General features: G+C 40.1%; 1 protein-coding gene across 2 annotated transcripts in view; it reads left to right on the forward strand.

Moving 5' to 3' along the window:
• The window catches only part of VPS13A (vacuolar protein sorting 13 homolog A), a 238,608-nt gene that overhangs the window by 79,105 nt on the left and 133,249 nt on the right, over positions 1 to 26,254 (forward strand). For both annotated transcript variants that reach the window (XM_080670231.1, XM_080670232.1), the window contains exons 24-31: positions 5,290 to 5,371; positions 7,761 to 7,915; positions 8,210 to 8,366; positions 13,114 to 13,193; positions 14,917 to 14,976; positions 15,187 to 15,340; positions 16,050 to 16,163; positions 16,242 to 16,345. In XM_080670231.1, the coding sequence (XP_080526357.1) occupies positions 5,290 to 5,371; positions 7,761 to 7,915; positions 8,210 to 8,366; positions 13,114 to 13,193; positions 14,917 to 14,976; positions 15,187 to 15,340; positions 16,050 to 16,163; positions 16,242 to 16,345 (906 nt within the window). The remainder of the gene's footprint in view (positions 1 to 5,289; positions 5,372 to 7,760; positions 7,916 to 8,209; positions 8,367 to 13,113; positions 13,194 to 14,916; positions 14,977 to 15,186; positions 15,341 to 16,049; positions 16,164 to 16,241; positions 16,346 to 26,254) is intronic.

Here is a 26,254-nt window from a genome sequence, read left to right on the forward strand (position 1 = left end):
TTTCCTGCTATTTTTTTTTTTTTTTACTGTGCATGGGTCATACTTTCTTGTTTCTTTACATGCATTATTCTTTTGTAACCTGACAAAGGAATTATGAGAAAAGAAAACTATAGACTAATGTGTTCATTAACACAGATGTAAAAATCCTTAACAAATAGTACAACCAAATATTATGATATGTAAAAAGTATATTATAATATAACCAAATGCATTTACTCTAAGAAAGCAAATATGGTTCACCAGTCTGTGTTATTAACCACATTCATAGAGTAAAGGAGAAAAAGTGTCTGATCATCTCAGTAGAAGAAAAAGTATTGACAGTATCCAACAATCATTCATACTAAAGACTGTTAACAAACTGAGGGGGAAAAGTAGCATCCACTATCTGGTAAAGAACATCCTATATAATAAAAGGCTAATATGCAAATCGACCGAACGGTGGAACAACCAGTCGCTATGATGTGCACTGACCACCAGGGAGCGGGCGCTCAATGCAGGAGCTGCCCCCTGGTGGTCAGTGCCACTCCCACAGGGGGAGTGCTGCTCAGCCGGCTCATGGCTGGCAAGGGCAGCAGCAGTGGCAGGAGCCTCTCCTGCCTCTGCTGCAGGCAGGTGGTATGGAACAAGGGGTCCTGGACTGCGAGAGGGTGCAGGCCGGGCTGAGGGATCCCCCTCCCCCAGTTCACAAATGTCGTGCACCAGGCCTCTAGTCTTGGATAAAAACCTATAGCTGATATCATTCTTAATTTGAAAAACACTAAATGCTTTCCATATCATCTTTTCATAAGATCAAGAATAGTGCAAGAATATCTTTTCTCACTTCTATTTAGACTTATATACTGAAGGTTTTAGCCTTTAGTAGTAGTTAAGAATAAAGACAGGATGGAAACAAAAAATTAAAACTACCTTTATTTGCAGATTACATGATCTTTTATGCACAAAGTTCTAAGGAATGTGGACAAATACCACTAGAAAAGTAAGCAAGTTTAGCAAGGTTTCAGGATACATTATCAATGTAAATAATTAGTTGTTTCTAAAAATGAAATTAAGAAAAAAATTCCACTTATAATAGCATCAAAAGAAGTTAAAATAAATAGGAAAAATTAACAAACTACAAATCCTATATACTTACAACTATAAAACATTTCTGGAAAAAAAATTAAAGAAGATCTAAATAGATGGAATGATATACATAATCAAGGAAGGTTGGAAGACTGACTTAATTAGCATGGCAATTTTCAACAAACTTCATAGTTTTCTTATAATCAAAATACCAAAAGACTTTTCTCCTGGAAACTTACAAGCGCCTATAAAGTACTTATGGTAATGCAAAAGATGCATATTAGCCAAAACAATTTTGGGTAAGAATATGTTGGAGAATATCTAATACTTGATGTTAAGGTTTATTTTATAGCTACTTTATTCAAGAAAGTTCTGTAGTGGCATAAGAATCTATCCTATGTAATAAAGATGTAATATGCAAATGGTTGTTACTCTGTGAAGCATAATGACCGACCGCATAACGACTGGATCACAGATCAGCAAGGGGGTGGGGCAGCGAGCTACAAGTGGGCGGCGGAGAGCTACAGGAGGGGGCAGGGCAGCAAGCTATGAGGGGGGAGCAGGGGGGTGAAGGGAGCTACAGGAGGGCAGGACAGCGGGTAGAGAGCTACAGGAGGGCGGCAGTGAGCTACTGACTACAAAAGGGCAGCAGAGAGCTACAGGAGGGGACAGGGCAGCAAGCTATGAGGGGGGAGTGGGGGAAAGAGGGTGGGGGGAGCTACAGGAGGGTGGCCGCAAGCTACTGGCGAGCTACTGGTGCATGGATTTGTGCACAGGGCTACTATTATATACTAGAGGCCTGGTGCACGAAATTCGTGCACTGGGGGGGGGTGTGTCCCTCAGCCCAGCCTGCACCCTCTCCAATCTGGGACCCCTCGGGGGATGTCCAACTGCCTGTTTAGGGCCCAAACAGACAGTCAGACATCCCTTTCACAATCCAGGACTGCTGGCTCTCAGCTGCTCGCCTGCCTGCCTGATTGCCCCTAGTTGCTTCTGCCTGCCAGCCTGATCACCCCCTAACCACTCCCCTGCCAACCTGATCGATGCCTAATTGCTCCCCTGCCAGCCCCCTGACAACCTGGTTACCCCCAAATGCCCTCCCCTGCATATTCCCTCTTTATTAGATAGGGTTTTTTCTTTAACATATTGAACAGCCCTAACTGGTTTGGCTCAGTGGATGGAGCGTCGGCCTGCAGACTCAAGGGTCACAGGCTCGATTCCAGTCAAGGGCATGTACCTTGGTTGGGGGCACATACCCAGTGGGAAGTGTGCAGGAGGCAGCTGATCTATGTCTCTCTGTCATAGATGTTTCTAGCTCTCTATCCTTTTCCCTTCCTCTCTGTAAAAAAATCAATAAAATATATTTTGTTTAAAAAGAAACATTTAAGATTCCTCCATATCTGCCTGGTTGGTGTGACTCAGTGGTTGAGACCCCAGGCTGCCACCCTGGGAGGGGATCGTGCCGTTGGGGTGCATGCTCCTGCTGAGCTGAGACCCCAGGCTGCCGCCGCTGGGAAGGGATTGGGCTATGGGGAGTGAATTTGTTTTTGTTTTTTATAAAGGGTCAGGAGGGCCTCTAGGCAGCATTCTGCCAGGCTGCTTACTCTGCAGGCTCTCAGCGGCAGCCCTCCCTGGGACTGGGGGACTCCGGCGGGGCTGAGAGGACTGGGCGCCGCCATCTTGTGGCTATGGGTGCTTCCATTTTTGTCACGGAGTGACGGTTAATTTGCATATTACTCTTTTATTAGATAGGATATAAAAGCCAAGCGACCATTTGGACATAATGCCTGGAATGACTGGTCGATGTGATGTGCACTGACCACCAGGATGCAGACTCTCAACACAGGAGCTGCCCCCCAGCAGGGGAGGGCAGTTGGGAGGGACCAGGCCTGTGAGGGCAGTTGGGGGCGATCAAGCCTGCAGGGGAGGGCAGTTAGGGGACCCCACCCATGCAGGAATTTTGTGCACTGGGCCTCTAGTAGTCATATAAGTAAATAAGGTAAAATAGAATCCAGAAATAAACCCACCGAGTAATATATAGTTAATATATATTTGTTTTCTTACGAAGTTAAGTCCAGTTGCCGAAACCAGTTTGGCTCAGTGGATAGAGCGTCGGCCTGCGGACTGAAGGGTCCCAGGTTCGATTCCGGTCAAGGGCATGTGCCTTGGTTGCGGGCACATCCCCAGTGGGGGGTGTGCAGGAGGCAGCTGATCGATGTTTCTCTCTCATCGATGTTTCTAACTCTCTATCCCTCTCTCTTCCTCTCTGTAAAAAATCAATAAAATATATATTTTAAGTCCAGTTAAGTAGGGGGAAGAATAGTCCTTACAACAAATGGTTCTGAAATAACTAACTATTATGTGTGTGTATGTGGGCGGGGGGAATCAACACTTAACCTTAAATGGTAAATGAAATTTAACTTGAAATAGAACATAGACCTAAACATAAAGGGCTAAGGGTATAAAGTGTCTTTAACCAAAAAAATGTAAGAGAAAATCTTTGAGTCCTTGTGGTAAGTAAAGATATCTTGGGTTTTAAAAATGCAAATATAGAAGAAGAAAAAAATTAATTACAGTTCATGAAAATTAAAATTTTCTGATTTTTGAAAGACACTTAAAAATGAAAAAGGCAAACTGATCAATTGGGAAAAAATGTTTGCAACACATATAATTTAAAAGACTTATCCAACATGTATAAGGAAGCCAACAGCCAAATAAATGAGCAGACAGACATATGACTAGGTGTGCCTTTGTTACTCATCAGGAAAATGCAAAATAAAACGATTCTTTTATGACTTTATTTCAAAAATTTTAGTACATTAGAAATTAAAATTAGGCCATCATGGTCATTACCTTTTGGGAGTATGTGTAATGATTCTGGAGAGCATGAGGGAGCTTCTGAGTTGCTGGTAATGTTCTGGATCTGGATTTTGGGTCCGTGAGTATGTTTAATTCTTGAAAATTTATTGAATTTTATACTTAGAGTTGTAGTTTACATTTTAATAAAAATGTTTTCCCAAAATGAACAGGATTCAGAGAAGGACAAACACAAATAACCCATGAACCTATATTATGATGTGTAACTATTATTTGTGAAATTATAATTAAAACTAGGATGAAATTGGCAGTGACATTGGCAACATTTAAAACGTTTGAAAACGTTAAGCATTTGTGAGGTTATGGAGCCATATAAATTTTTTTTTTTTTAAATATATATTTTATTAATATTTTAAAGAGAGGAAGGGAGAGGGATAGAGAGCTAGAAACATCGATGAGAGAGAAACATCGATCAGCTGCCTCCTGCACACCCCCTGCTGGGGATGTGCCCGCAACCAAGGTACATGCCCTTGACCGGAATCGAACCCGGGACCCTTCAGTCCGCAGGCCGACGCTCTATCCACTGAGCCAAACCGGTTTTGGCAAGCCATATAAATTTTAATCTGCTGATGTTAGTGTAATCTGGATAAAGAATTAATGGTGTATTCATCAATGGGATGTAGTATAACAATAAGAATGAGAAATTCAATATAAATAAAATTAGAGATTATTTTGTAGAGTAATGCACAGGAAAATACGTGCAATATTTTCTTCTGCAGTATAGAAAGATGCAGAGGTAAAATGCATTATTTAGAAAATCATTCATAGGTTAAAAAACACATAAACTAAATAAAAGCAAGATCATGATCAGTGGTAGGGAATGTGATCAAGGAGGAGCACACTAAGTGCTCCTAGGTGAGGTATGGTATTGTTTTGTTTCTTGGCCTGGGTAGGAAGATTCAGGGGTGTCTTTTATTATGATTTTTAAACTGTATTATATGTTTTTGTATGCTATATTTCCCAGAACAGTAAAGATATTTACTGAAATATCTTTTAAAAGTTAAAAATAAAACTGGAACTCCTCAACTAGTGAGGCTTTAAATATTGAGACTTTTGTTTGTTTCTCATGGATGTCATAAAAGTGGCTTCCTTATTTTGTAAGATGCTGAGTTTAGATATATCTAAGATCTCTTTCTACTCAAAGCCTCTCAACAAATAAAATTAAAATAGTTCTGCAGTTTATATTTAGCTCTGATATTGTAAAAACACTTCTTTAAATATACATTTTATAATTTAGTTGTCTAATTCAGACTGGATTTCTCAGTTTCCTTTTTTTAGGCATCACAATTGTCTTAGAACTTTGAATAAAAAATCTTTGTGCTAATAAACAGTGAATTCCTTTTCTTTCAGATGCAAAGATCCACTTCTTTGGGAGCACCACAGATTTCACAGAAAGTGATTCCTCTCTTGGAACTTGCAGGTTTTGAATATGGTAAAATGAAAACCACTTTAGGAAATTTTCCTTATTATAAATATCTTTACGGGAATAATTTTTATATTGAAACCATATAAAAATTTCAGGCAATAGTAGATATTTATATGTTTTCCAGAAATTTTACTAAAATTTCTTTAAAACAGTATAATTTGGATGTTTCTTAAAGTTACTTTTCCAGTGGGAATTTTGGTACATAAAAGTTGAACTCAATTGCAAGAATCACTGGCAATTAAATTATCTTAATTCTGCTGTGAGCTAAGAGATCCCATGAAACTTTGTAGATGTCTAATTCATAATGTGTTACTTAGTTATGTGGAGAATTTTGTTACTGTAAGTTTTTAGTTTTTATATTTTCCTTTTTTATTAAAGGAATAAAATCAAGTCTTAATATATACTTAACGCATGAAAACTGCTAAATTTTTTGACATAAAAAAACGGCTTTTTCTTGGCTACATTGGAAATAAAAATAAATGTATTTTTCAGTTTTTAAGACTTTTAATATTGCTAAGTGTTAAATAACAGAAATTAATATGTTGCTTCTCAGGTTTCTAGAGAATGTTTTCCTTTGTGTGTGGTGACAAGGAGGGAAGGGGAGGGAGGGTTGAGGAGGGAGGAGATGTTTGTGAGATTATCTACTCTAAATTCAGTCTTAGGTTACTAGGGATATACTTGAGCTGGTTTTAGCTTCCTTTAAACTTTCTTTTAATGGTTTTACTAGTTTTTGAGTTCTTTTTCAATAACAAATTCTAGAAATTTATAATCCATACTAGAGGCCTGGTGCACGAAATTTGTGCGTGGGGGTGTGTGTCCCTCAGCCCAGCCTGCACCCTCTTCAATCTGGGACCCCTCGAGGGATGTCCGACTGCCCGTTTAGGCCCTATCCTACCGGGATTGGGCCTAAACGGGCAGTCGGACTTCCCTCTCACAGTCCAGGACTGCTGGCTCCCAACTGCTCTCCTGCTTGCCTTCCTGATTGCCCCTAACCACTCCCCTGCCAGCCTGATTGATGCCTAACTGCTCCTCTGCCAGCCTTTTTGCCCCTAACTGCCCTCCCCTGCAGGCCTGGTCAACCCTAACTGCCCTCCCATGCAGGCCTGGTCACCCCAACTGCTCTCGCCTGCAGGCCTGGGTCCCCCCCAACTGCTCTCACCTGCAGGCCTGGGTCCCCCGCAACTGCTCTTCTCTGAAGGCCCGGTCACCCCCAACATCCCTCCTCTGCCGGCCTGGTCACCCCTAACTGCCCTCCCCTGCAGGCTTGATTGCCCCCAACTGCCCTCGCAGGCCTGGTCCCTCCCAACTGCTCTCCCCTGCTGGCCTGATTGCCCACAGCTGCCCTCCCTTGCATACCTGGTCCCTCCCAACTGCCCTCCCCTGCTGGCCATCTTGTGTCCACATGAGGGCAGCCATCTTTGACCACATGGGTGCAGCCATCTTGTGTGTTGGAGCGATGGTCAATTTGCATATTACTCTTTATTAGATAGATACATACATACATACACACACACACACACACACACACACACACACACACATATATATACATATATATATCCTATATAATAAAACCCTAATATACAAATCGGTTGAACGGCAGAACAACTGGTCGCTGTGACGTGCACTGACCACCAGGGGGCAGATGCTCAACACAGGAGCTGCCCCCTGGTGGTCAGTGTGCTCCCACAGGTGGAGCGCTGCTCAGCCAGAAGCCCTGAGCCTGGCTCACAGCTGGCAAGCACAGTGGCGATGGTGGGAGCTTCTCCTGCCTCCGCAGCAGCGCTAAGGACCCCTTGGGGGATGTCCGCCTGCTGGCTTAAGACATCACCCAAGGGGTCCCGGACTGTGAGAGGATGCGGGCTGGCCTGAGGCCCCCCCCCCCCCCCCAGTGCACAAATGTTGTGTACTGGGCCTCTAGTGTGTGTGTGTGTGTGTGTGTGTGTATGTAAGTGTATGACATAGTATTCCATCTCAGTTAAACTTCCAGACCTGCCTTCTGCTTTTAATATTGCAGAGTTTATAACTAAGTCCTTTTTTGCTCCAGGTAGAATGAGCATGTTAGTGTGTTCCTTTGCATATTCATAATGTGATAATAATTCGCATTGTCATTTGCTATAAAATTTAACCAGTTTTAGATAGACCAATGATTTTAAAAGGTGATGTTCATTAAGGTAAACATTGCATTTTGTAATTTTCAATACTTTCTTGTCATTAAGAATGTTATTTGTTTAGATATAATCTCTGTATTTTTAAGATTTCTTTTTTTAATCTTTATATTAATAAAAAAATAGACCCCAGTGTGTTAGTGCTCGTATTTACTTTAGAAAAATTATAAATATGTTATTAAGTAAATCATTGGTTATTGACTTAAACAGTGTTCTCTGATATTTAGAGTCAGAGGAGGAATTTTATGATGCACCATGTAGTCCCGTGGAAGAATATTTTCAGTCAACATCTAGCGTTAAAAGTTATCAACAAAATAAGTTTCCAGAACTGGATTGTTCAAAAAATATGATTCAGTATAAAATAAGATTTGAAGTGCCAGAGGTATGCACCATTGTAAAGTTGGTATTTGTTTCTTATTTCTATTCACAACTTATTTATATAGTGTTATTACTAATAGGCACTGTTGCTTTCATTCTATTTAAGTTGAATCCAGATGTTATTGTGTTGTCCTTCCTTTTTGTGTGTGTATATGTATGTTTGTGTGCTTATAAAATCTTTCCTAAATTTTAAATACATATTTATGTCATATGTATACCTCATAATTCCATATATAACCATCATCTACATAAGCAGTTGTTTGATTTAAATAATGATTGTTTCTTTTTTCTTCTCTAGGTATCGATTCAATTTTATCACCTTGTTGAGGATTGTGAACTACCTGTGGTAGAAATTGTTGTCTTAGGATTGGGCACAGAAGTAGAACTTAGAACATTTGATTTGAAAGCCAATGCCTTTTTGAAAGAATTCTGTTTAAAATGCCCAGAATACTTGGGTAAGAATCTGTTTTAAAATAAGTAATTTTAGTAATTGACTACCTACTGTAGAGTTTTTAATACTCTAGGCATTAAATAAGTATATTTGCTAAAACATTCTCAGAAAAATATTATATTATGAATTAGTATGTATATCTATATCATCTCTATCTCTATCTCTATCTCTATCTCTATCTCTATCTCTGTCTCTATCTCTATCTCTATCTTTTATCTTACACTTGAGAATCTAGGTAGACCAGATAGAAAATGAAGATAATTTTTTATTATTATGGACAATAAAATAGTCATGGTTAAATTTTAAATCTATTTAATTTAATCCTTCAACACTGAATTTGTTTCCTATTCTATATAATAAAACACTAATATGCAAATTGACCAAACAGCAGAACAACTGGTTACTATGATGCACACTGACCACCAGGGGGCAGACGCTCAGTGCAAGAACTGATCCCTGGTGGTCAGTGCGCTCCTGCAGGGAGAGCGCTGCTCAGCCAGAAGCCGGGCTCACAGCTGGCAAGCACACCGTGGTGACAGGAGCCTCTCCCGCCTCCACGGCAGTGCTAAGGAGCAGCAAGCCTGGCTTCCGGCTGGCAAGTGCAGCACTGGTGGTGGGAGCCTCTCTTACCTCTGCTGTAGGCAAGCAGTAAGGAGCAAGGGGTCCTGGACTGCGAGAGTCCTGGACTGTGAGAGGGATGTCTGAATGCTGGCTTAGGCCTGATTCCTGTGCACCGAGTGTCTAGTTGATACTTTAACATATTACCACAAACTCAGTGTCTTAAAACAATACAAATTTGCCCTAACCGGTTTGGCTCAGTGGATAGACCATTGGCCTGCAGACTGAAGGGTCCCAGGTTCGATTCCAGGCAAGGCATGTACCTTGGTTGCGGGCACATCCCAGTAGGGTGTGCAGGACGTGGCTGATCGATGTTTCTCTCTCATTGATGTTTCTAACTCTATCTCTCTCCCTTCCTCTCTGTAAAAAATCAATAAAATATATTTTTAAAAAAATACAAATTTATTATCTTAAACTAGAGGCCAGTGCATGAAATTCGTGCAATGGGGGGTGTTGTGTGTCCCTCAGCCCAGCCTGCACCCTCTCCAATTTGGGACCCCTCAAGGAATGTCTGACTGCCAAGTGGGATCAGGCCTAAAGGGGCAGTCGGACATCCCTCTCACAGTCTAAGAATGCTGGCTCCCAACCGCTCACCTGCCTACCTGCCTACCTGCCTGATTGCCCCTAACCGTTTCTGCCTGCCAGCCTGATCACCTCCTAACCACTTCCCTGCCAGCCTGATCAACGCCTAACTGCTCCCCCGCTGGCCCGATTGCCCCTAACTGCCCTCCCCTGCAGGCCTGGTTTCCCCCAACTGCCCTCCCCTACAGGCCTGGTTCCCCCAATTACCCTCTCCTGCAGGCCTAGTTGCACCTAACTGCTCTCCTATGCCAGCCCGGTCACGCCTAACTGCTCTCCCCTGCTGGCCTGGTTCCCCCCAACTGCCCTCCTATAGTCCTGGTTCCCCCCAACTGCCCTCCCCTTTAGGCCTGGTCCCCCCCAACTGCCCTCCCCTGCTGGCCTGGGTTCTCCTCAACTGCCCTCCCCTGCTGGCCTGGGTCCCCAACAACTGTCCTTCCCTGTAGGTCTGGTCACTCCCAACTGCCCTCCTCTGTTGGCCAGGTCACCCCTAACTGCCCTACCCTGCAGGCCTGATTGCCCCTAACTGCCCTCTCTTGCAGGCCTGGTCCCTCCCAACTGCCCTCCCCTGCTGGCCTGATCCCCCAGAACTGCCCTCCCCTGCTGGTCATCTTGTGGCAGCCATTCTTGTGTCCACATGGGGGCGGCCATCTTGTGTGTTGGAGTGATGGTCAATTTGCATATTACCTCTTTATTATATAGGATATCTTTAGATCAGAAGCCTGACATAAGTCTCAACAAGCTTAAATCAAGGTGTCAAGAGGAATTCCTTTTTTGGAGCCTCTAGGGCAGGGGTGGGGAACCCTTTATCTGCAAAGGGCCATTTGGATATTTATAACATCACTAGAGGCCCAGTGCATGAAATTCATGCACTGGTAGGGTCCCTAGTGGCTTGTGGCAGCTGGCCGGGGTACTCCCTCCCTTCCCCCGGCCGGCCCCGCCTCCTGGTCAAATTGCCGGAAGAACTCCTGTTTGAGGGTACAATTTGCATACTACGCTTTTATTATATAGGATTTGTGGGCCATACAAAATTATCAACTTGAAAATTAGCCTGCTTTATTTGGTCAAACATTTAACTCACTCCTAATGCCTTGGCAGGGCCTTATATGGTCTTTGAGCTGGATATTCCCCACCCCTGCTCTAGGGAAGTTTCATTTCCTTTCTCACTCAGGCTTTGACAGGATTCAATTCATGCCGTTTAAGTCTTTTCCCCTGCTGACTGTTGGGCAAAGGCTGTCCTTAACTCCTAGTGGAATCTTTGGGTTCTTGCACATAATCCCCTACATCTCAGAACAAGCAAAGGGTACTAGATCCTTCTTATGCTGTCATCTCTCTAACTTCTTCTTTTGGCTTTTGATTCCACTCTTAAAAACTAAGGTGATTAGATTGGGCATATGTGGACCATCCAGGATAATTTCTCCTTAACTTTACCTTTGCAAAGTCCATTTTGTCATTTGAGGTATTTTTAGGTTTTGGGTAATTAGAGCACAGACATCCTTGGAGAGGGGAGCATGGCATTATTTTACCTACCACAAACATTTTACGTTCCATTATCATAATGGATAAATTACATGATACCTTAGAAAATATTTTCATTGCCTGTGTTAGGCATAGGAGGGTATTATTCATATTTCCTCCTTATAATTTTGTGTTTTCCCCTAAAAGATAATTCTGAATGGTTGATGATCAAGACAAACTATTTATAATGTTGATGCTTTTTACTTCCTTTTCTTTACTAAATAGTCTGGCGAGGACTTCTGATACCATGTTCAATAAAAGTGGTGAGAGTGGGCTTCTTTGTCTTGTTCCTGATCTTAGAGGAAAAGCTTTTAGTATGTATGATGTTTACTGGGGTCATGTCATATATAGCATTTATTACGTTGAGGAATATTTTCTCTGTACTCACTTTGTTGAGAGTTTTGCCATAAATGGATGTTGAATTTTGTCATAGGCTTTTTCTGCTTCTGTTGAGATGTTCATATGCTTTTTATCCTTTATTTTGTTAATGTGGTGGATCACATTGATTGATTGATTTGTGGATAGTGAACCATCTTTACATCCTTAGAATGAATCCTTCTTGATCATGGTGTATAATCTTAATGTATTGTTGAATTCGCTTTGCTAATATTTTAGTGAGAAATTTTGCATTGATGTTCATCAGGGATACTGCTTATAATTTTTATTTCTTGTGGCATCCTTGTGTGGTTTTGATATCAGGGGAATGTTGGCCTCTTAAAATGAGCTGAATGTTTTCCCCCCCTTTTCAGCTTTTTTTCAGTTTGGTAAATATTTAGTGCTAATTCTTCTCTGATGTTTGGTAGAATTCACCAGTGAAGTCATCTGGTCCTGGGCTTTTGTTTGTTGGGAGGTTTTTGACTGTTGATTGAATCTCCTTATTAGTAATTCGTTTACTATTTTATGTTTCTTTTAAAAAAATATATTTATATTGATTTAAGAGAGGGAGAGAGATAGAAACAGCAATGATGAGAATCATCGATCAGTTGCCTCCTACACAACCCCTACTGTGGATCAAGCCCACAACCTGGGCATGTGCCCGACCAGGAATCAAACCATGACCTCCTGTTTCATAGGTTGACGCTCAACCACTGAGCAACACCAGTCAGGCTATTTTCTGTTTCTTGATGATTTAGATTTGGAAGAGTGTATGTTTCTGGGAATTTATCCATTTCTTCTAGGTGTCCAGTTTGGTGGTGTATAATTTTTCATGAATACAAAGTCTCATGATCCTTTGTATTTATGAGCTATCTCTTATAATGTCTCCTCTTTTATTTTATTTACTTGAGTCCTCTCTTTTCTTCTTGGTGAATCTAGCTAAAGGTTTGCCAATTTAATCTATTTAAATTTGGAGGATTCTGTGGATTATGTTGCATTTTTTCCTCAAGAATAGTATGATTGTTTTAATCCTTCCTTTCAGTCTCTAGATGTTAATTTCTTACAGCATAAGTAATTTGGTGATGATAATTTTATGGGCTTTATATATAATACTCTTCTATAGCAGTTTCCCACTTAATAGATTTTGAACAGAAGCAATAATAAAACTAGTAACATCTGATTATATGCTATAGGGTTTATTTTAATCTATATTAATATACAGGAAAACTTAGTTTCTCATAACATACCTAGTTGATTTCTTCTCAACAACTAGGTTTTTCGGGAGTCTGATAATTTTTTTTGAAGCTATTTCAGTAGCTCAGGGCCAGAATTCTCTTCATATCTTTTCATTGTTCATATTAGCCATTATGCTTTTTTCTTTAACTGATTGCTACTTTTTTTTAAATCCTTACCTCCTAACTATGTTTGGCAGAATAGAGTTTTTAGCATTTTGCATAATAAAAGGGAAAGAACTTGTGAAGAGAATTACATTTTTACAGTTTAAAATAAAGGACAATAGACCTGACCTGGGTAAGGTAGAATCCAAAGCTCAGAACTGATATAGAAAATTCTTCTTTTCCAATTTTATGTTTAATAGCATTGCCTGCATTTATACTCACTTAGTTTTACTATGAGAGAATAATTTTAAAAATTATTTTTAGATGTAAACAAAAAGCCAGTTTATTTGATTACAACACTGGATAACACAATGGAAGATCTGTTAACACTGGAGTATGTGAAGGTAAGCAGTACCATTTATATCTGCTTGCTGTGGTAAATGTGCAGCTGAAATGTTATAATCAAATTTTGTAAGTTTAGTGATACTCAGTTTAATCATGATTCTATTGAAATCTCTATAATGCTTAAAACTTTAAGAGTGTTTTGTTTTGTGCTCTATTAAATAGAACACTTCATATAGCAAATGAGAAGTCTTCGTCTAAGTAGAAATAACCTGAAGTTTTTCCCCCCTCAGGGTAGCAAAAAGAAACTTTTTAATCTTGATCCTATTTATTGTGATATATGATGTGAGATGCTTTCACTTCATCTCACATCATATATTTCCTACAATTGGTCTGAAATTACCTAATTTTCCGGGTGTCAGTGACTCCTGGTGTCATCTATTTTCTATTGACTTATGATATCCATTTTATTATGTGTGTTTTTATATATACCGTGGTATACTTACGATTTAGTCCATGTTTTCATTGACCTATTTTTACGTAAGTGCCACATCTATATATATAAAAGCCTAAGTGACCGTCACAACTGAAACAACCGAACAGATGACCTAACAGGCTGCATGGGGCGACCAGGCCGGCAGGGGGGCTAGTGAGGGGCAACCAGGCTGGTGGGGGGGCAGTTGGGGGTGACCAGGCCAGTGGGGGGGTTGTTAGGGGTGACCAGGCTGGCTGGGGGGGGAGAGTTGGGGGCAACCAGGCCGGCAGGGGGGACAGTTGGGGGTGACCAGGCCATTGGGGGGGCAGTTAGGGGTGATCAGGCAGGCAGGTGAGTAGTTAGGAGCCAGTGGTGCCAGATTGTGAGAGGGATGTCTAAACTGGCAGTTGGACATCCCCCGAGGGGTCCTGTATTGGAGAGGGTGCAGGCTGGGCTGAGGGGACCACCCCCTCCATGCACAAATTTCGTGCACCGGGCCTCTAGTCCTATATAATCCTATATAATAAAAGGGTAATATGCAAATTGACCCTAAAGGTGGAACAACCGGGAAAGACTGGTTGCTATGATGCACACTGACCACCAGGGGGCAGATGCTCAACATAGGAGCTGCCCCTTGGTTGTCAGTGCACTCCCACAGGGGGAGCTCCGCTCAGCCACAAGCTGGGCTGACAGCTGCGAGCGCAGCGGCAGTGGCGGGAGCCTCTCCCACCTCCTCGGCAATGCTAAGGATGTCCAATTGACATCCCCCAAGGGCTCCCAGGCTGTCAGAGAGATGTCTGATTGCCAGCTTAGGCCTGATCCTAAGGGGAGCGGGCCTAAGCTGGCAGGTGGACATCCCCCGAGGGGTCCCGGACTGGAGAGGGCACAGGCCAGGCTGAGGAACCCCCCTACTCCCTAGTGCACGAATTTTTGTGCACTGGGCCTCTAGTTATTTTAATAATTACTTCATAGTAAGATAATGCTGAAAGAGTAATTAACACAGAATATTTAGATATTTAGAGGACAATTTTGTTTTCACATACAGGAAGAATTAGAAAGGACCTTACATAGTTGTTGATGACAATAATTGTTCTCCATACTTGATAATATTTAATTTTTTACTCTTGATAATTTAATACTTGCCATCTGTCAAGTTTCTTTTGCTCTGTGGAAGCAGTTGTTCATTTAGGTAATTATATGTATAAATAGCTGGAAGTTTTCTGTACATGTCTATTAGGACCATTATATAACTGTATTTACATATGTTTTTTCAATATTTCTAACAAATTTCTTTTATTCTCTTTGGGTAGGCTGAAAAGAATGTGCCCAACTTGAAAAGTGCCTATAACAATGTTGAACAACTGATTAAGGTACAAGTGAATAATAATTTTTAAATTAGGTACAGTATTTCTAAGTGAATAATATATTATGAAAATTATTTTATAGCTAGAACTCTAAGATCCTTGAGGATAAAAATGGAATATTATAAATTGGATCCTTTGTACCACAAAGCCTAGTGGCTTATAACAGAGCAGTCAAATAAATATTCACATAGTACTAAAACCAACTTTGTTCTTTAGGTGAATTTTTCCTCCTTGGATATTCATTTGCATACGGAAGCACTTCTGAATACAATAAACTATTTTAATAATTTCCTTCCACAATTGGAGGAAAAGTCAGCCTCAGTGCATGTTGCAGAGACAGAAGACAAGGGAGAGGTCATTAAAAAAATAGGTATGTTTTCTTTAAAAAAAATTTTTTTTAACCAAGTAGATTAATAAATTTGGCTTTGGCTCTGTTAACTTACAATATTGTCTTCAGAATTTTATTGCCTAACTTAAAATCTAGAAAGATTCATTATATACCAGGCTAATTTTAGAAAATAATAGTAAAGGAAAATGATTACTGCTGAAGAAAATGTGGCTTTTATTTATTCTATCATTCTTTTAAGTTGAAGATTATACTATGAAAGTATTTGGTTTATGTTAAAATTCATGCATTTAATATCATTGCTTTAACAAAATAGAGCTAACAACTTTTGAGTAATATCAGTGTATATTTTTAAATTAGAATACTTTTTAAGGTGGGAAAAGTTGCAAGTTCAATAATGACAGGTATCACCTTGTAATTATTAACTCTCAAAAGATTTATCATTTTGTAGCCAGCAATATCTTAGTTTCAAATGCTAGCCTCATGTAGCATCCTTTTTTTTTGTGTGTGTGTCTATTTGTTTGCTTTTGTTTGGCCTTTTGTTTTCATTAGATTTGATTGTTTTTTAGAATTCCTAATTTATAAGGGAATTTCTTGCTTGTTTTCAATTGCATTGCAAATCAGGTTTTTCTCTAGCATTACTTTTATTTGTTGTGGTATTTTATTTACTTAATAAGTATAGCGAGGTAGCTACAAGTTTTTCCTTATGTTTTACAATATGACTTTATTGCAGCTTCAAGACGATACAGGCATGAAGATATTACCTTGCAGATTTTAGCAGAATTATCATGTTTACAGATCTTTATTCAAGATCAGAAACATAACATTGCTGAAATTAAGATTGAAGGTAATAAAATTTCAGAAAAATAAATCCAAAACTGTTACATGAAAGAAAAGGCATTTAACCATTCGTTTATTTTTGTAGGGCTTGATTCTGAGATAATTATGAGGCCTTCAGTAACTGAAGTAAATGCAAAGCTAAGGAATATAATTGTTTTGGATTCTGATATAACAGCTGTATATAAAAAGGTATGAATTTATTTCTATTAATAATACATTTTTGAATTTAATTTTCTTTAATTAGTCATGGGTATAAATTAATTGTCAGATTTTAGCTGTGTGGCTTATTATGTCTTTGATTTTGGACTTAGGCATAATTGGGTTCTTATCTCTACTCCTAATCCTGAATTCTGTTTATTTATATGTAAAACTAGAGGCCTGGTGCATGAAATTTGTACACTCGGCAGGGGAGGGGACGGGTCCCTCATCCCGGCCTGTGCCCTCTCACAGTCTGGGAGCCCCCTCACAGTCTGGGAGCCCTGCGATCTATCGCCCCAAAGAGGTAGGCTCTACCCACCCAGTCAGGGCTCCGGGATGGATTGCCCCCACAGAGGGAGGCCCCGCCCACCCACCGCCAGTTAGCCTGGGCCTCCCTCTTTGGGGCGATCGATTGTGGGGCTCTGCCGTTGATCACCCCAAAGAGGTAGGTCCTGTCCATCCAGTCAGGGCTCCGCAATGGATCGCCCCCGCACAGGGAGGCCCCGTCCACCAGCTGCAGCATTGCCAGTCAGTGGCCTGGGCCTCCCTCTTTGGGGCAATCATGGAGGGCCTCCCCCCGATTGATCGATTGCCCCACTGGCCGGTGGCCTGGGCCTCCCTCTGCAGGGCAATCATGGGGCGATAGCCGGGGCCCCGATCAATCGCATCGCACCTGCCTTGGCTGGCCTGGCGCCGGTTGGTGTCATAGCGTGGTCGCCCGGAGGTCGTCTGGATGGTTGTTCTGCTGTTCAGTCATTTGGTCAATTTGCATATTATGTTTTTATTATTATAGATGAGGATTAAATATCTTATAAATGAGATAAATATAAGTAATCACTCCTAGAACATAGTTGCAGGGGAATGGGGCCGGGGCTGTGGAGGGATGGGTAACTAGTAAATGCCCTTTTCACTTTTTCTTTTTTTCTCTCTCTTCAAATACTGTGAACTTTGTAATGCATTTCAGATTTCACGGGCAGAGTGTCTGAAGTCATATCGAATGAATGAGATTTTTTAAAAAGTTTATTTTCATCAGTGCTTACTGGTGTAGCTGTTACAGTGTTAAGAGTCCGTTGAACTGGATGGCTAGTAGTTGAAGGATGGGTATTTTGTTATTGGCTGTAAGACTGTAAGATTCTTGAATTAGATACTGTTGTGTAGTTGGACATGTAATTTTTAAACGGTGGAGCATTCAGGTAAGATAGTATATTTAAGGTAGTGAAGAGTGTCAAATAATAGTAGGATAAGAAAAGGCTGAGGTACTTGGTTAGGAAGTCAGAGTTTGGCGTGTGACAGGAAGAAAAGAAATAGATGAATAGGTTTTGCCAATAATACTGATGAGATACTGTGATGACCTGATTTTTATATTAAACAAAAACCGTCATTCCTTATATTTTCTTACTATGGCTTGTTAGCATGAGATAACAAGAATTCCCAAACAGCAAAGATACATGACTCATAAGAATGAGGTGTGGTTAGGTTCTATTGCTTTTCTTTTAAAAACTAGGGGCCCAGTGCACGAAATTCGTGCACTTGGGAGGGGGTCCCTCAGCCCAGCCTGCCCCCTCTCACAGACTGGGATCCCTCAGGGGATGTCCTACTGACGGCTTAGGCTCCCCATGGGAGTGGGCCTAAGCCACAGTCTGACCTCCCTTTGTGGGAGGCGACCGGGCTGATCAGGGAAAGGCGCCAACCCCATCACTCCGCTGCTGCAGCCACTGCCAGCCACCGCAGCCGCCAAGGTGTTTTAATCAACATGGACTCCAGTCCTTTCACCATGAAAAAATAACAACTTTAGCCCCAACCGGTTTGGCTCAGTGGATAGAGCATCGGCCTGTGGACTGAAGGGTCCCAGGTTTGATTTTGTCAAGGGCATGTACCTTGGTTGTGGGCACATCCCCAGTAGGGGGTGTGCAGGAGGCAGCTGATCGATGTTTCTCTCTCATCGATGTTTCTAACTCTCTATCCCTCTCCCTTCCTCTCTGTAAAAAAATCAAATAAAAATATATTTAAAAAAACCCCACTTTATTTAGGCATTTTCAAGATGTGTCTTTCATAGGATATGACATTTCTTTCTTTTTTTTTTTTTTTAATCCTCACCTGAGGATATGTTTCCATTGATTTTTAGAGAGTGTGGAAGAGAGAAAGGGAGAGACAGAGAGAAACATCAGTGTGAGAGGGACACTTTGATTGGTTGCCTCCTACATGAGCCCTGGCCTGGGCCCTGGCCAGGGAGGAGCCTGTAACCTAGGTACATGCCCTTGATCAGAATCGAACCCAGACCCTGCGGTCGGCAGGCCGAGGCTCTATCCACTGAGCCAAACTGGCTAGGGCAGAATATGACATTTCTTAGCCCCTACAGCAGTGGACCTTCATTTTTTTCTCCAGGAGTGTGGTGGAAAAACCCTAGATCACCTTCTTGGATTCTTATTACCCAAGTTACCAAGAACACTGCAAGTGGCGGCGTACAGGGAGCTTAGCCAATGAGCGGTCAGAAAAGGTGTAGGCCTTTAATTTGCATATGTGGGCACCAAGCGGCCAGGAGGATGTTCCGGGGACCTAGGCCGCTTGGTGCCCGCATATGCAAATTAACCCACTATCTTTGTTGGGTTAATTTGCATATTCCTGATTGGCTGGTGGGCGTCACGGAGGTACGGTAAGTTTGCATCTTTCTCTTTCTCTTTTATTAGTGTAGATCATAGTGGTTGAGCATTGAAGAAGACATCCATTTTATTTGCCCTATCTGGAAAGTAAAGCTCAAATAAATGCATTTACTAAAAGTCATAAAAGAAGTAATGGAACCAATATCACTCATGCCCTTTTATTTTTTTCTCTGTAATTTTATTTTTAATGCATCTAAAAGGTTAAAAATCCAACTTACAAAAAAGGCTGCTAATGAAAGTTTCTCACTTCTATCTTTTTGCACCACTTCTGTTTTCCTCTCCTTATTCCTTGACTTTGATTCTGATGAATGACTTAATCTACCTGGTTCTGTAGGTCACTACATGTCAGAGAACCAGAAGGACAAGCTTTTTACATTAGATCACAGCTTCCTAGGTACTGTGCCATGGCACACTATCATGTCATGAATGGATTTAGGTATAATGATATATTGAGCCCCTCAGCTTTCTGGGCAGCAAGGTAAAGGACACCTGAGGTCACTCAGACTATATGACTCCGTCCTAGAGAAGCATTCTCCCTTTACCTTAGTACCATTATACAGATACCATTGTTATTGATCTGTGCCATAGCTGAAACGGATTCTATCTGATCTGACATTCTTCTTTAAAAAAATTCTTTATTGTTCAAAGTACTACAAATAATATTACAAATGTCTCCTTTTTCCCCCATTGACCTATTCCCAGCAAACCCCCGCCCTCCCACCCCCGCCCCCCGCACATGCCCTCACTCCCTAGTGTCTGTGTCCATTGGTTATGCTTACATGCATGCATACAAATCATTTGGTTTATCTCTTACCTGCCCTTTCCCTCCTCTGCTTTCCCTCTGAAGTTTTATGGTCTGTTCGATGCTTTGGACTCTGATCTATTTTTGTTAATCAGTTTATGTTGTTCATTATATTCCACAAATGAGTGAGATCATGTAATATTTATCTTTCTCCAAATGCCTTATTTCACTTAGCATAATGCTCTCCATGTCCATCCATGTTGTTGCAAATGGTACGAGTTCTTTCTTTTTTTACAGCAGCGTAGTATTCCATTGTGTAGATATACCACAGTTTTTTAATCCACTCATCTGCTGATGGGCCCTTAGGCTGTTTCCAAATCTTAGCTATGGTGAATTGTGCTGCTATGAACATAAGGGTGCATATATCCTTTCTGATTGGTGTTTCTAGTTTCTTGGGATATATTCCTAGGAGCGGGATCACTGGGTCAAATGGGAGTTCCATTTTTAGTTTTTTGAGGAAACTCCATACTGTTTTCCACCGTAGCTGTACCAGTTGCATTCCCACCAGCAGTCTACTAGGGTTCCTTTTTCTCCGCATCCTCGCCAGCACTTGTCATTTGTCGATTTGTTGATGATAGCCATTCTGACAGGTGTGAGATGGTATCTCATTGTCGTTTTGATTTGCATCTTTTGGATGATTAGTGACTTTGTGCATGTTTTCATATGTCTCTTGGCCTTCTGTATGTCTTTTGAAAAATATCTATTTAGGTCAGTCGCCCAATTTTTTTTTTTATTGTCTAAAGTTTTACATATGTCTCCTTTCCCCCAGTTTACCCCCCCGTCCCCCAGCCATTCCCATCCTGGGCAAGCCCCCACTGCCCCAGTGTCTGTGTCCATTGGTTATGCCCGTGGTCAGCAAACTGTGGCTTGCGAGCCACATGCGGCTCTTTGGCGCCTTGAGTGTGGCTCTTCCACAACATACCACGGCCTGGGCGAGTCTGTTTTGAAGAAGTGGCATTAGAAGAAGTTTAAGTTTAAAAAATTTGGCTCTCAAAAGAAATTTCAATCGTTGTACTATTGATATTTGGCTCTGTTGACTAATGAGTTTGCCGACTACTGGGTTATGCTAATATGCATGCATACAAATCCTTTGGTTGCTCTCTTACCACTCCTGTCCCTACCATTTGTTTCTGGATCTATTCTTGTTCATCAATTTATGTTGATTGTTATATTCCACATATGAGTGAGATCATGTAATATTTATCTTTCTCCAAATGCCTTATTTCACTTAGCATAATGCTTTCAAGTTCCATCCATGCTGTTGCAAATGGTAAAAGTTCCTTTTTCTATAGCGGCATAGTATTCCATTGTGTAGATGTACCACAGTTTTTTAATCCACTCATCTGCTGATGGGCACTTAGGCTGTTTCCAAATCTTAGCTATGGTAAATTGTGCTACATGAACATAGGGGTGCATATATCCTTTCTGATTGGTGTTTCTGTTTTCTTGGGATATACTCCTAGAAGTGGGATCACTGGGTCAAATGGGAGTTCCATTTTTAACTTTTTAAGGAAACTCCATACTGTCTTCCATAGTGGCTGCACAAGTCTGCATTCCCACCAGCAGTGCAGGAGGGTTCCTTTTTCTCCACATCCTCGCCAGCACTTGTCATTTATTGATTTATTGATGATAGCCATTCTGACAGGTGTGAGATGGTATCTCATTCTCATTTTGATTTGCATCTCTCGGACGATTAGTGACTTTGAGTATGTTTTCATATGTCTCTGGGCCTTCTGTATGTCCTCTTTCAAAAAGTGTCTATTTAGATCCTTTGCCCATTTTTTGATTGGATCGTTTATCTTCCTTTTGTTAAGTTGTATGAGTTCTCTGTAAATTTTGGAGATTAAACCCTTATCAGAAATATCATTGGCAAATATGTTCTCCCATACAGTGGGCTTTCTTGTTGTTTTGTTGATGGTTTCTTTTGCTGTGCAGAAGCTTTTTATTTTGATGTAATCCCATTTGTTTATTTTCTCCTTAGTTTCCATTGCTTTAGGAGCTGTACCGGTAAAGATATTGCTATCACATATGTCTAATATTTTCCTGCCTATTGATTCTTCTAAGATATTTATGGTTTCCCGTCTTATGTTTAAGTCCTTTACTCATTTTGAGTTTATTTTTGCGTATGGTGTAAGTTGGTGGTCTAGTTTCATTTTTTGCATGTATCTGTCCAATTTTCCCAATACTGTTTATTGAAGAGACTGTCTTGATTCCATTGTATGCTCTTGCCTACTTTGTCAAATATTAATTGAATGTAAAGGCTTGGGTCGATTTCTGGGTTCTCTGTTCTGTTCCATTGGTCTATATGTCTGTTCTTGTGCCAGTACCAGGCAGTTTTGAGAACGGTAGCTTTGTAATATAGCTTGATATCTGGTATTGTGATCCTTCCTACTTTGTTCTTCTTTCTCAAGATTGCTGTGGCTATTCGGGATCTTTTTTTATTGCAGATGAATTTTTAGAGAGTTTGTCTACGTCTGTGAAATATGCCGTTGGTATTTTAATGGGGATTGCAATAAATATATAGATTGCTTTGGGTAGTATGGGCATTTTAATGATGTTGATTCTACCAATCCATGAACACAGTATATTCTTCCATTTGTTTATGTCTTCCTCTACCTCTTTTTTCAATAGTTTTCTGAGTACAGGCCTTTTATCTCCTCAGTTAAGTCTATTCCTAAGTATATTAATTTTTTTGTTGCAATGGTAAATGGGATTGTTTTTTTTAGTTTCTTTTTTTGTGAGTTCATTATGGGTGTATAAAAAAGCCATAGATTTCTGAGTGTTAATTTTGTATCCTGCTACATTGCTGAATTCATTTATTAAGTCTAGTAGTTTTTTTTTTATGGAGTCTTTAGGCTTGTTTATGTACCATATCATGTCATCTGCGAATAATGAGAGTTTTACTTCTTTTTTTTCCCAATTTGGATGCCTTTTATTTCTCCTTCTTATCTGATCACTATGGCTAGCACTTCCAGTACTATGTCGAACAGGAGTGGTGAAAGTGGGCATACCTGTCTTGTACCTGCTTTAGGGGAAATGGTTTTAGTTTTTGCCCATTGAGTTTTATGATGATGGCTGTAGGTTTGTCATGTAAGGCCTTTATTATGTTGAGGTATGATCCCTGTATTCCCACTTTGCTGAGATTTTTTTATCAAGAAAGGGTGTTGGATTTTGTCAAATGCTTTTTTCTGTATATCGATTGATATGATTATGTGATTTTTGTCTCTATGTGATGTATCACATTTATTGATTTGCGGATATTGTACCATCCTTGCATCCCCAGAATAAATCCCACTTGGTCCTGGTGTATGATCTTTCTAATGTAATGTAAAGCTGGATCCAATTTTCTAGGATTTTGTTGAGGATTTTAGCATCTATGTTAATCAGGGATATTGGCCTGTCATTCTCTTTCTTTGTATTGCCTTTTTCTGGTTTTGGGATTAGGGTAATGCTGACTTCATAGAAAGAGCTTGAAGTGTTCCTCCTGAATTTTTTGGAATAGTCTGAGGAGGATAGGTGTTAGTTCCTCTTTGAATGTTTGGTAAAACTCCCCTGTGAAGCCATCTGGCCCAGGGCTTTTGTTTGCTGGAAGCTTTTTGATGACTGCTTCAATTTCTTCCATAATTAGTCAGCCTATTACGATTTTTTTTATTTTTCCTGATTTAGATTTAGAAGGTCTTATTTTTCTAGGAATATATCCATTTTTTCTAGGTTGATCAGTTTGTTGGAATAGAGTTGTTCATATTTTTTTTTTTTTTTACAATCCTTTGTATTTCTGTGCAGGCTGTTGTTATTTCGCCTCTTTCATTTCTGATTTTGTTTATTTGGGTTCTTTCTCTTTGCTTCTTGGTGACCCTGGCTAGAGGTTCATCAATCTTGTTTATCCTTTCAAAGAACCAGCTCTTGGTTTCATTGATTTTTTTGTATTATTTTTTTAATCTCTGTCATTTAGTTCTGCTCTGGTATTTGTTATTATTATTTTTAAAAATATATTTTATTGATTTTTACATAGAAGAAGGGAGAAGGATAGAGAGTTAGAACCATTGATGAGAGAGAAACATTGATCAGCTGCCTCTTGCATGCCCCCTACTGGGTATTGAGCCTTCAGCTAAGGTACATGCCCTTGACTGTAATCAAATCCGGAACCCTTCTTCAGTTTGCAGGCCAACCCTCTATCCATTGAGCCAAACCGATTAGGGAGTGATCTCTATTATCTCCTTCCTTCTGCTCACTCTGGGCTTTTCTTACTGCTCTCTTTCTAATTCTTTAAGTTGTAGAGACAGATAATTTATTACTAGTTTTTTTTTGTTTTTTGAGATAGGCCTATAGAGCTATAAACTTCCCTCTCAGGACTACTTTCACTGTGTCCCATAGATTTTGGATTGTTGTGTTTTCATTGTCATTTGTTTCCAGGATGGCTTTTATTTCTTCTTGGATCTCTTTGGTAACCCAATCATTGTTTAATAGCATGCTATTTAGCATCCAGGTGTTTGAATTTTTTGATTGCTTTTATTGTAGTTTATTTCTAGTATTATGCCATTGTGATCTGAGAAGATGCTTGATATGATTTCAGTCTTCTTGAATTTGAAGAGACTTTGCCTATGTCTGAATATATGGTCTATCTTTGCAATGTCTTGTGCATTTGAGAATGTATGTCCTGCAGCTTTGTGGTGAAGTGTTCTGAAGGTGTCAATTAAGGCCATCTGATCTAGTGAGTCATTTAGGATTGCTGTTTTTTTGCTGATTTTTTGTCTAGAGGATTTATCCAGTGATATCAATGGAGTATTAAAGTCACCTACTATGATTATATTGTTGTCAATCTCTCCCTTGATATCTTCCAGAATTTTTTTTATGTATTTGGGTGCTCCTGCATTGGGTGTATATATGTTTACCAGAGTTATATCCTCTTATTGTACCAAACCCTTTAATATTATGAAGTGTCCTTCCTTATCTCTTGTTATGGCCTTCGCTTTGAGGTCTATTTTGTCAGATACAAGTATTGCTACCCCAGCTTTTTTTTTCATTTGCATTTGCCTTAAAACTATTTTTCTATACCTGATCTGACATTCCTATGAGGTAAGATATCCTTGTAAATTATTTTCTTACATTTTCTTTATATAAAAGTTTTTTAAAAAGTGAATATTAAAAAAATCCAGTTATTAATGCTTGTTAATTCTGGGTGGTAGGTACACAAGTATATCTAACTATTCTATAGTTTTCTGACTTTAGTGATACTGGCTTCATAAAATGAGTTTGGAAAGGTTTTCTTCTCTGTTTCCTGAAAAATTTGTGTAGAATTGGTATTATGTCTTAAATGTTTGGTGGAATATACCAGTGAAGTTATTTGGCCTTCAGATTTTCTTTGGGAAAAGACTTTAAATGATTATTCATTTCATTATTATTATTATTAATTTCTTTATTGATTAAGGTGTTACATATGTGTCCTTCTTCCCCCATTACCCCACCATCCCCCCCCCACTCATGCCCTCACCCCCCTGTTGTCTGTGTCCATTGGTTAGGCCCATATGCATGCATACAAGTCCTTTGGTTGATCTCTCCCCCTTACCCCCACCCTCCCCTACCTTCCCTCCGAGGTTTGATGGTCTGATCGATGTTTCTCTGTCTCTGGGACTGTTTTTGTTCATCAGTTTATGTTATTCATTATATTCTACAAATGAGTGATATCATGTGATACTTATCTTTCTCTGACTGGCTTATTTCACTTAGCATAATGCTCTCAGTTCCATCCATGTTGTTGCAAATGGTAGGAATTCCTTCCTTTTTAGCGCAGCGTAGTATTCCATTGTGTAGATGTACCACAGTTTTTTAATCCACTCATCTGCTGATGAGCACTTAGGCTGTTTCCAAATCTTAGCTATGGTGAATTGTGCTGCTATGAACATAGGGGTGCATATATCCTTTCTGATTGGTGTTTCTAGTTTCTTGGGATATATTCGTAGAAGTGGTATTACTGGTCAAATGGGAGTTCCATTTTTAGTTTTTTGAGGAAACTCCATACTGTTCTCCACAATGGCTGCACCAGTCTGCATTCCCACCAGCAGTGCACCAGGGTTCCTTTTTCTCTGCATCCTCGCCAACATTAGTCATTTATTGATTTGTTGATGATAGCCATTCTGACAGGTGTGAGATGGTACCGCATTGTCATTTGATTTGCATCTCTCGGATAATTAGTGACTTTGAGTATGTTTTCATATATCTCTTGGCCTTCCTTCTGTCTTCTTTCGAAAAGTTTCTATTTAGGTTCGTTGCCCATTTCTTGATTGGATTGTTTATCTTCCTTTTGTTAAGTTGTATGAGTTCCCTGTAAATGTTGGAGATTTAACCCTTATCAGTGATAATATTGGCAAATATGTTCTCCCATGTAGTGGTCTTTCTTGTTGTTTTGTTGATGGTTTCTTTTGCTGTGCAAAAGCTTTT

The sequence above is a fragment of the Plecotus auritus genome, assembly GCF_963455305.1.
Source record: "Plecotus auritus genome assembly, chromosome: 5".
Lineage (NCBI taxonomy): Eukaryota > Metazoa > Chordata > Mammalia > Chiroptera > Vespertilionidae > Plecotus > Plecotus auritus.